Source organism: Heptranchias perlo, chromosome 5 (genome assembly GCF_035084215.1).
Source record: "Heptranchias perlo isolate sHepPer1 chromosome 5, sHepPer1.hap1, whole genome shotgun sequence".
Classification (NCBI taxonomy): domain Eukaryota; kingdom Metazoa; phylum Chordata; class Chondrichthyes; order Hexanchiformes; family Hexanchidae; genus Heptranchias; species Heptranchias perlo.
Window position 1 is genome coordinate 90116605 of NC_090329.1, and position 11636 is coordinate 90128240.

At 40.4% G+C, this 11636-nt stretch overlaps 1 protein-coding gene across 3 annotated transcripts in view; it reads left to right on the forward strand.

Annotated features, from left to right (window-relative positions):
* me1 (malic enzyme 1, NADP(+)-dependent, cytosolic) overlaps positions 1–10884 on the forward strand; it is a 409773-nt gene extending 398889 nt beyond the window's left edge. For all 3 annotated transcript variants that reach the window (XM_067984787.1, XM_067984785.1, XM_067984786.1), the window contains 2 exons: positions 7189–7287; positions 8892–10884. In XM_067984787.1, coding sequence (XP_067840888.1) covers positions 7189–7287; positions 8892–9059 — 267 coding nt within the window. In that variant the 3' untranslated portion in view covers positions 9060–10884. The remainder of the gene's footprint in view (positions 1–7188; positions 7288–8891) is intronic.
* Positions 10885–11636: the final 752 nt, after the last annotated feature.

Genomic DNA, 11636 nt, shown 5'->3' on the forward strand with positions numbered 1-11636 from the left:
TGAGGGGAAAGAATCCGGATCGTCAGATGGCTCTGGGGCCGACAAGAGTGTCTTTCTTTAAGAAAAGGTGGAAAAGGATTTGATTTAATTGTGAAAGTTTCCAGTCAGAATGCAGCCGTTGTTAGCAAATATGTTCAAATACTGAACATATTCAGACAGGATCTGTCTTGAGGGCATTTGCCTATAAATGGAATGAAATTATACTTGTTTAGATCATAGGCAAGGCTCTTTTTGGAATGATGTGTACAATTCTGGACATGCTACCTTCCAACAAGAGGGAGTTTGGCAAAGGTCACAAGGTAGGTTTGAAAACTTCTAACTTTATTATGAGAAGTTTACAAAGCTAAATGTATTTTCATTGTAGAAAAGAAGATTGAGAGGAACATGATTCCAAGCCTTTAAAATACTAAGATACATATGACGTAAGTAAGATGTTTGACTTGAACAGTTAGGAGAAAACCAGAGGACATTGGTTTAAAATTAACCAGCCTAAAACGAGACTGTAAGTTAGAAGAAACATTGATGCAAACTCCTAGACATTTTTTTCTAAAAGATAAGAAAATGCTGGAGCTTCTCGGCAGGTTAGGTAGCACTCAAATGATTATGCTACTAGTCCAATCCATTTTCTCAGATTTGTAACAATCCTGCTGTTGAATGAATGTGATTACACTTCAAAACTAATTAATTGGCTTTGAAGCACTATCTGACATCTTGAGGATGTGAAAGATTCTATTTAATGCAAGCTTGTTCTGCCTTCATTGAATTTTCCTTGGTATTAAATAACTCTGAAACCTGCTGCATTACTGCTTACTGCAATAAATGTTGCATATAAAGTTATCGGGACCAGATGTATAATTGCATTTTTTAAGCTATATCAGTGTCCCCAAAAGTGATTTATGCTTCTGATTGGGAGCCTTGACCACAAGGCGTACATTTGCGCTTCTGTGGGGAAACAGCCGGAAAAGTTGGAAAATGATCCCATTTCATTACAGAATACCTACCTGTATAATATAGCTTTTTTTTGCTAATGAGGTAAGAAGCTAATCTTTTTTTAGAATTAAATAATTTTAATGAATGAAAAACATTTTGCCCACTATTTTAAATGGGCTTTCAAAATGATTTAATGTTTGAGGAACTTTATTTTTAAAAGATTTAGATTGAAACTAACTGTAGAGCTTGTTCTTCACCCAGTCTTCCATCTTGTGGAGGATGTTATGAGGAAGGAAGACTGCAGTTATTTACTAAACAAAAGACACACATAACCCTTTTTGAGAAAACAAAAATTTGATTGTGGTTTGAAACACTAGAACATTTTGAATCCTCCAACATTGTTCTCAATTGAAAATATGTCCATTTTCTTTTTGCTGAAGGTATTTTAGAAAATCTTAAAACAGGTTAACAAACTTTTTGCTTTTGGAGAGGGGGAGAAATATTAAGATGTTCTGATAATCCATGTAAACCGGTTTACGAGCGCATAAGCGTCAACTTGTGTTAAATTTGCATGACATTTTGGAGGATCAGAGCTAAGGCTCTTTAAGTTTACAAGTGTACACACAATTTGAAACACTTCCAGTGATAGCTGCCCTACCATTGTCTTGCACACTTTCCATCACTGGTGTAGCAAGCTATTGGGCTCCTTCAAATAGCCACGGGAAAGTCTCTGGCCTGAATTGCTGAATCGTTGAAGTCGATTGTGCTCAAAACCTGTGGCAACGCTATTAAGTTTTTGGAATGACACCAGGCAGAATTAAGAGCTGGACTCAGTGGCAGCATGTACACTAGTTAAAGCACCTGATTCAAATTTCTAGTGCTCTTAAAGGAGTCACAGTGACTGTGCAACCACCCTGAATTGTGCAGATTGTACATGTTAAATTCCCTCTGACTTGGCTCCCATGGTTATAAGTCCTGCAATATCAAATTTCTGATACTGGGGACCACAAGTGTGTGTTTGTGTAGTAATTTTGATGGAAGATGGGCTTTTGATATCATTGTTCTTTTCAGAAAAGTGGTCAAGATAGCTGCTTTAGCTGAATATGGTTCATTATTGATCATGACTCCACTAAAATGGGAAACATTGTAAACAATCTTCAGTTTTACAGATCTAATTTGGCACAATAAGCAAATAGATTACTTAAGCAATATTTCCCATCAAACTTTCAATGTACCACATGTAGTATTTGCAAAGCATTCCTCTGCCCTCTAGTGCCAGAAATTTGTTGCAACAGACTACTCATTATAAACACACATGGCAAAAAAGTGCACATTGTTTAGGCTACCCAGTATCTTCAAGTAAATCTTCAGGACAGAGGGACTGTTTGGCCAAAATGTAACTTTTACAGGTAATTTTTTTTAAATACAGTTTTTTAAGTATGGAAATTTCAGAGACTACTGCTTTCCTCATGACAGGTGTGTCATAAAACTGAGTCATGGAGCTAAGGCTGCATTCCTTTCTTCAAATGGGGTGGAAAGAAGTATAACCAAGGTAGTTGTGGGAGTCATTGGGCTTGTATGTATCAAATCATGAACAAGTGTGGAACCAACCATGTAACATGTCCTGCATGAAAAGATCTGTTTGGTATTAAATATCAACTTTGGTACATGTAGTACATGTTCCATTAGCACTCCTGTGACATACTTCAATGTTAAAGGTGTCATGCTGTGTGAAACAGAAGAACTACTATTTAATAGGTCCCTTAGAGGCTGAGACAGGAGAAATTATAATGGGGAATCAGGAAATGGCAGATAAGTTAAACAAATATTTTGTATGTCTTCACAGTAGAGGACACAAAAAGCATACCAAAAATAGTGGGGAACCAAGGGGCTAATGAGAGTGAGGAACTTCAAGTAATTAATATCAGTAGAGAAACTAAAAGGACTAAAAGCCGATAAATCCCCTGGACCAGAAGGCCTACATCCAAGGGTTCTAAAAGAGGTGGTTGCAGAGATTGTGGATGCATTGGTTGTGATCTTCCAAAATTCCCTATATTCTAGAACGGTCCAGTGGATTGGAAGGTAGCAAATGTAACCCCGCTATTCAAGAAAGGAGGGAGAGAAAACTGAACTACAGGCCAGTTAGCCTGACATCAGTTGTCGGGAAAATGCTGGAATCCATTATTAAGGAAGTGGTAACAGGGCACTTAAAACATCATAATATAATTAGGCTGAGTCAACATGGTTTTATGAAAGGGAAATTGTGTTTGACAAATTTATTCAAGTTTTTTGAGGTCGTAACCAGCAGGGTAGATGAAGGGGAACCTGTGGATGTAGTATATTTGGATTTTCAAAAGGCATTCGATAAGGTGCCACATAAAAGGTTGATACGCAAGATAAAGGCTCTTGGGATTGAGGGTAACATATTGGCATGGATAGAGGATTGGTTAACGGACAGAAAACAGAGAGTAGGATTAAACGGGTCATTTTCAGGATAGTGGGCTGTAACTAGTGGGGTGATGCAAGGGTGCTTGGGTCTCAGCTATTTACAATCTATATTAATGACTTGGATGAAGGGACCGAGTGTAGTGTATCCAAGTTTAATGCCAATACAAAACTAAGTGGGAAAGTAAGCTGTGAGGAGGACACAGAGTTCGCAAAGGGATATAGACAGATTAAGTGAGTGGGCAAGAAGGTGGCAGATGGAGTATAATGTTGGGGAATGTGAGGTTATTCACTTTGGTAGGAAGAATAGAAAAACAGTGTTTTAAATGGTGAGAAACTATTAAATGTTCGTGTCCAGAGAGACTTGTGTGTCCTGGTACAAGAAACACAAAGTTAGCATGCGGGTACAGCAAGCAATTAGGAAGGCAAATGGCATGTTGGCCTTTATTTCAAGGGGGTTGGAGTAAAAGAGTAAGGAAGTCTTACTGTTGTACAGGGCTTTGAGACCTTACCTGGAGTACTGCGTACAGTTTTGGTCTCCTTATCTAAGAAAGGATATACTTACTTGCCATAGAAGCGGTGCAATGACGGTTCGCTAGACTAATTCCTGGGATGAGAGGGTTATCCTATGCGGAAAGATTGTGTAGAATATGCCTATACCCTTTGGAGTTTAGATGAATGAGAGGTGATCTCATTGAAACATGTAAGATTCTGAGGGGGCTTGACAGGGTAGAGGCTGAGGGGTTGTTTCCCCTGACTGGAGAGTCTAGAACGATAGGGCATAGTTGCAGGATGAGGAGTCAGCCATTTAGGACTGAAGTGAGGAGGAATTTCTTCACTGAGGGTTGTGAATCTTTGGAATTCTCTAACCCAGAGTCATTGAGTATATTCAGGGCTGAGATATAGATTTTTGGACACCAGGGGAATCGATGGATATGGGGATCGGGCGGGAAAGTGGAGTTGAGAGCGAAGATCAGCCATGATCGTGTTGAATGGTGGAGCAGACTCGAGGGGCCGTATGGCCTACTCCTGCTCCTATTTCTTATGTTCTTATGCTCTCATAGTGAGAGTATATCTCCCTGCTGTACAATGTGGCCACCTGTTTCAAATTGCTCCAAAATGCTTTCTGAAAATTTTTTTCATTCACTGATTTTTCTCAGTAACTGAATTTTTTAGTGTCCAAAATAAGGATTTAACCATTTTTTAAATCAAAAAAGTATACATTTCATTATAACATGATTAAACTTAACCATTGAATTGTCTTTTTGGTGTTTTAATGCCTTCGTTAAAGTTTTTACTTGAAGGTCTAAGCCTCCCCCAAAAGCCTGGATATTTTTGCCCAGAACTGAGCTGAATTTGGATTGTGCAGTCTGAGCATCTGAAGAGTTACCTAATTTCCCAGGGTGCATCAGTATCATTCAGTCAGGTATACGGAAGGATATTTTTTCTTCTAGCAGTTTCTGGTCAAAACTTTTTCAATCTTATTTGACCAAAGGCTAGAAGTTAAATTTCAAAAGCGTTACTGAGGTAAAACTCATATTGGATGTATTGGCTGTGTGCGTGTGAGAAAGAAGATGACGACAAGTGTTCACATAGGAATGCAAAGAAGTTACAAAATTGCAACAGGCCATTCAACCAACCAGTCCAGCCTAATCACATTTACACGCCTGTTCCCATATCCGTTCATTCACTTTTTCTTCATCCACCTATCCAATCTAATCTTGAATGTTGACATAGTTTGTGCCTCAACCACTGGCCCTGAAAGGACTGCTGCAGCTTCACAACACTCCATGTTAAGGAGTTTCTTTTGCTCTCATCTCTTGCATTTAATCTTGTATCTATGGTCCCATTCTAGATCCCTCAACTACTGGAAACAGTATCTAATTTGGCCAATCCTTTGGTGTTTAAAATTACAAATCATATCATCCCATAATCTGTGCTCTAACAAAAAAGCCCCAAGTTTTCAAGTCTATCTTCATATTTGTATGTCCTAATACCAAGCAGCATCCTAGTGAATCTAGATTGTAACGTCTCTTAAAGCCACAATATACTTCCTTCAGCGTGTAGCTCAATACTGCACATGTATTCTAAGTGAGGTCTTATTAAGGTTTTATATTGGCTCATCATTACCTTTTGGCTTTTATATTGTATACATGTTGTGATAAAACCTAGCTTTGTTTTACAACCTTATCTACCTGAGGTGCTGCCTTTAATGTCAGTTGAACCTGTAACCCCAAATTCTTTTGCTCTTCCACAGCACTGAGTCTACTTTCAGAGTAAAGTTATTGCTGTTATTTTTTTTACCAATGTATTATCTCATACTTACACTTTTCAGTCTATTCCCCTATATTATCAGTATCCTTTTGCAGTTTCCTTTTGTATTCTAAAGAATTAATTATACTTCCTACTTGTGTTATCTGCAAATTTAAGCCTATACTGAATTCTATGAAAGAATAGTTGATCTCTCTCAGCATTGCACATGGAGACGCGACTAAGTATTCACATCCAGCAAGGTTAGTGGGCAGAAATAATTGGAGCCTAATGGGGGAGGGATAGGGATAGAGGGAGAGGGCAGAGGGCAGAGGTGGAGTGGGAAGCGTGGGGAGGAAGAGGGAAGGCATAAGGCCTTAATTGGCCTATATCAAAATCTTTGATCTACACAATGAACTGCAGTTGCCCCAGAACAGAGGGGCTGGAGATCCCATCAGTGAGCTCTGTCTAACTGCAGTAAGTTCATTTTATTTTTCAGGAACCAGAAGTTTAATTTACTGTCAATGGGGAGATTTCTTACAAATTTCTTTCCAAATTATTTCAATAGACATATGCATCAGCCCTCCACCCAATGTGGAACAGCATAATCCAGGGCTCACTTTGATAATTTACCATTATTGTAGTGTCCCAGAAAAATGTATAAATACTGAGGCCACAGACCTGGAGGGTGAGGCCTGGCGATTGGAGACCATGCAATTGTTAATATACCCAGTGTAGAAGCAATGAATTGGAATGCTCATGGCAACTGAAAACTGATGTAATATATTTTCCAATTTAGGGGGTTACTTTCCTCTGAACGTTATCCTACTATGCCACCGTAAATTCAGTAGAATTTCCTTTTGCGCATGTGAACGGGCTTTGCGCTAATCTTTTGCCGAGGTTATGGGGGCGCAGTGGAAGAAGCTTCCTTACTTATTAACTTTAGCAGGAGAGGAGCAAATTTATTCAAAAGGGTTTCTGAAATTGAGAAATTGGGGTGGAGGCTGGGTGGGAATGTGGGCATTATCTTTGAGGTTGGCACATAGGATGGCACAGGCAGAGTTGGTCGGGGGCTGGGAGGTATTGGACATTCCAGGACTTGGAATGAGCTAGGGAGTCTGGGACCTGGTAATGCTCCAGGCAAACGTAGCCAAGCCCTGGTAGCACTCGGGTAGGGAGCTGAGGCCTGCCAGTACTCTGGTTTGGGGGAGGGGGGGTGGTCTGCCAGTGCTCTTGGTGGGAGGGGGGGTGGAATCAGAGGTTTTGTAGCACTTGGAAGAGGACGTCAGAGGCTAACATTGGTTCTGTGGAGTAAGAGAACTCAGGAGGGTGTTGTCTGGGGCACAAAAGCTGATTTACCTAGAGAATGGCTGAATTTGATAAGACCAAGGTTCTGCAATTGAAGAGACAATGTTCGTACTGTGATTGCACAATTTATTTGTCAGTTGTGCTTCATATTAAATCCTGAAAAATCATTTCTTGTAGACCTCATCAATGCAAATATTTTATTTTAATACTGTTATGGAATCCTGCATCTTGTATGTTTTTGCTCTTGAATTCCAGGCTATAGCTGAGCAGGTGCTCGAAGAACATTTGGCTGAAGGCCGCTTATATCCTCCTCTTGACACTATCAGAACTGTTTCTCTAACACTGGCTGTGAAGGTAAGGACATTTCCTTTAAAGATTAAGCAGTTTATTATATATAATTAATTTTTCAATTCAGGCATGTCACATTCATTTTTTTTCCTCTTTGATAGCAATATAGTACTTTGAGAGAGATCCATAAGAGAAATATTGTCAGTAGCCAGGCAGTACCTGTTTGCCATACTGCTTTCTCCAAATGCTGCATTGTGTTAATAAGAACTGAACTACCACAACTGGCCTGATGACTTCTATAAAAGGCTAGTTGATCTTGGCATTGCACTTGGAGACTCGAGACCAAGTATCCGGCAGGGTTAGAGAGCAGGAATAATTGGACCCAGGTGAGCGAGGGAGGAGGCAGTGGTGGGGTGGGAAGGGAAAGAGGGGAGGATGGTGGGGGAAAGAGAAGACGACAGGTAAGGAGCAAGGGCATAAGGAAGAGAGGAGGGACAGGGACAGAATAGAAGAGAGTGAGGAGTGGGGGGTGGATGTGTGGGAACAATGAGGAGCGAAGGAGGGAGAAGAGGACACAAGGAAGGGATAGAGGATATTTGCATGTCTGGTGATGATGGGAGTTGGGAAACAGTTTCCCAGGGCCTGTTTTTATTCTCTATTGTGGGGGGTGGGGGAGCGTCAGTGGGACAGCAACAATCTCCCTGTTCAGGGAGGGGGCCTGGATTGCTTCAGCACTCTGCTCAGCGAGTAAGTATGAGGACTAAATTGCTGCTCACGGGAGTGGGGGGGGAGATGAAGGGCCAAAAGGTGGTCAGTGGGTGGGGAGAGGGGCAGAGCCGAAGTACTGCTTCGAAAGGGGAGGAGAAAATGATGCTTAGTGTGGGGGAGAGGGGAATGTCCAAATGCTGCTGTGGCAGGGAGAGGTGTACAGGAGGTGCATAAAGGGCTGGATGAAAAGCCACAATGTTGATCTTACAGGGTTGGGGTTTGTTTCCACCGCTGAATGGAGATAGTTGCAATGTTTTTAAGATGGCATGTGAGCTGGTGTGCACAGAGTTGAGGGCATGTGATGGTGAGCGGACAGGCAATCAGTAGGAGAGGGCAGCTGTGGTGAGGCCTGGCAAGCAGGATGGAGCCAAGGTGGGGAACCAGCGGGTTACCTGACAACTGATGCACAGTGAGATCCCCGGGGAGAAGGATTGAGGTGCCTTTGGCACATAAGAAGCCTGTGGCCTGAAGATCTGTTCATGGAGAGGGTCTGAAGAAGGAGTTGGGCAAATGGGTGGGTGAGGTGGGAGGCAGTTCAGGAGCCAAAGAATTATAAAAGTTTTAATTTTATTTATTATAAAAGTAACCTGGTTTGCTTACCCATAATTTCAGCTTTAGTTGTAAAATGTGCTGCTGTTAAATGTTAAGATTTTTATTATGGGTTTTCCATTGAGACAGTAGAACATGTATTTAAAATAACAGAAGATGGGTATTATCAAAAGGCATTAAGATAAATGAACAACTGTGGAAAGCTTCCTTGTATATAAATACAAACCATTCTAAAAGCTGTAGATGGCAGTTAGAATAGTTTGGGACTTTTTGAAAGCCTCGTTCAAGAAGTGAATGAGTGTGACGCAGTTCCTGCTGCGGGACTGAACCTCCTGTGTCGTCTTTCTTTCCAGATTGCTGAATATGTGTTCAGAAATGGAATGGCATCTGTGTATCCGGAACCTAAAGACAAAGAATCTTTTATCAGCTCCCTGATTTACAGCACTGATTATGATGAGTTTGTAATTGATTCTTACACCTGGCCAGAAGAAGCCTCAAAGATTCAAACAGTCAAAAAATAAAAGCGGTTTCTCTAGAGTGCAAGCATTAAATAGAGGTATATGATCAGTTTAAATCAAATGGAAAATAAATCAATAGATTCAGTATTATAAATTTTGCAATGTGGTAAAGATATTTTGCTTTCTGTTTCTGGCATTAATATACTTTTTCTGCAACTAAAAGGTTTATTCTGTAACCAAAAAATAATTATCTTTTCATTGTAGTTTTCGAGCTGCAGATACCAGTCTGTGGCCAGGAAGGCAGATGTCCATAATATTCTGTAATAGCATTTGAGGAGAATACTAAATGTGACCCACACTGAATTCCTTTCCTCTGCTCTGCTTGGTGCTGGTGGGATTGGGAGCTGATTGTTTGGGAAGGAGAACCCTGAGTGCTGAGGTTAACTAAGCTTGGTACTTAAACTCTGGCCTTCCTGTCAATGGCATCACTAGACAATGCCAAGAGTGGTAATTTAAAGCATTTTCACCACCGTTTTGCAGACAGTAGTAAGGTGCTTTTGCAATGTCCATATTAAGATACTGGAGGAAACCGGGTGGGAGGCAGTTAAAATCGAGCGGAGGCTTCCCCCCCCCCCCCTCCATTCCTGCTCCAATCTGGAGTTGAAGCCTGTGGCAAAGACACATACCAGAATCTGGCAGAGTTCTTTAACTATGCAGATCGGGCTCTCATGATGTCATCGGGACCTGACTTTTTAACTGAAAGCTGAGCGGTAGAACAGTGGTGACTTCCCCGCCAGGTCAAAACTACTGAGAGCTGCATTGAAAGTCAGAAAAGACCCAGTAAGGAAAGCTTTTAAAATGTATTTGAAGTTTTCTTATGGGCCAGGAGGAACATGAGTGCTCCTCCAGGCTCTGCAAGAAAACCTTATTGCCATGGGCTTCAACCCCTCAGACCGCAATTCCCTTGCTGAGCAGCTCTTATCCACTCACCTTGTGTCGGGGCCATTCCCGCAAGTCGCGAGCGGCGGCCTCCGTGCTGTCCGATTTTAATGGCCAGACAGCCTCTTCCCGACCATTATGGTTCAGCAAGCGGCATGATAATGATGCCAATGTTAAAATTGGCCGAGCCTCCCTCCTACTGTTCCCGGCTATCCTGGCTGCTCGAGCCCACTTTTTTTCTAGTTAAGATGTTGATATCTCCAGGGAAAATAAACATCTCAATAAAAACTATTTTCTAATATTAAATAAAAGGAATATACAACTAGGAATCCGTTACTGCTGCTATATAGAACGGTGATTTCTATACATGTTTACATTGCAGCATGGTACTGATTTTTGCCCTTGGGCACAGTGATGGATACAGTAGCAACTTTGCCTTGATGCAAAATGAGTATAACATAAGACCCACTGTGTTGTGAACATCAGAAATCAAATGTCTCCTAAGATTTTTCAAAAAACCATGATAATCATTAATTGTTCGAGAAGGAAGCTATTTCTTTTTCATATTGATCATGTTATAATATACTTCAGCAAAAACCACAGTTGGAAAATAATTTGAATTTCAAGAAACGAAACTCATTTAATGTGGGATTTTTCAGCATTAATCACTAATATAAGGTGGGGGAAAATTAAAAGAGCTGACAAAATAGATGTGCTTTATAATGAGATGTTTAAGTGTGATGTTGCAGCTGAGGCTTTGAACTCTCAAACCTCCCCTTCCCAAAACAGCAGTAACTTGAAAATTCCACAGAAGTCTTTTGAACTGTAATCTTGCATTTCACATTAATAAAATACTTTCAAATATAATATATAGTCAGGAAAGGAATGCTGTAATTAGAAAATGGTTGTACTAGTTAGTTTCATGGAAAAAATAAAGTGATGAATAGAATTTGTGGATTGTATTAGTTTTATCCTTTTTTTCAATTTATAAGGCAACTATGTAACACAACCCAATTATTAAAACATAAGAGGGAGGCTGAGTGTTAAGAGAAAAGATACTGGGTAGATAGAGATAACGTGGAGATCTAAAATGAAGTCAATATACATGGCAATGAGAGCACTTTTGTTCAATCAAATAGGGAAAATATGAAAAATCGAGACAGTAAATGTGAATTTAAAATTGGCTTCAGATATGCGATTATGGAAGAAGTCATCCTTTATCTGTCTTACATTTTGCGGTGGGGGGTGGGTGGCAATGGCTACCCAATTCAGAAATGTTTAAATAAGCAGATGCAGTCAACTACAGAGCCATTTGTCTTGCAATGTAAATCTTGCAGTGTAAAATAATGAATTTGATTATTAGGAGTAACCTTGAGGATTATCTGTCTAATAATAACCTAGTAAACAACAATCAACATGAATTCAGAGGGGAACATCTTGTCTGCCCAATCTCCTTGAGTTGTATATCAAGTGGACTGTAGAAAGCGCTAGAATGTGGTGTGCGAGACTTCTGCGTGACAGGCTAAGTTAAGCTCAAAACCATGGGGATTCAGAAACGTTTGGAATGAATAAGAAATTGGCTGTTGGATAGAAAACAGTGGATAACTAGTTAGAAGAGTTATTTTGAGGAGGGAAGGGAATAATTGCTGGGTGGGATAACCCAGTAATCAGTATTGGGACTATTATTGTTTCTAATGCAAA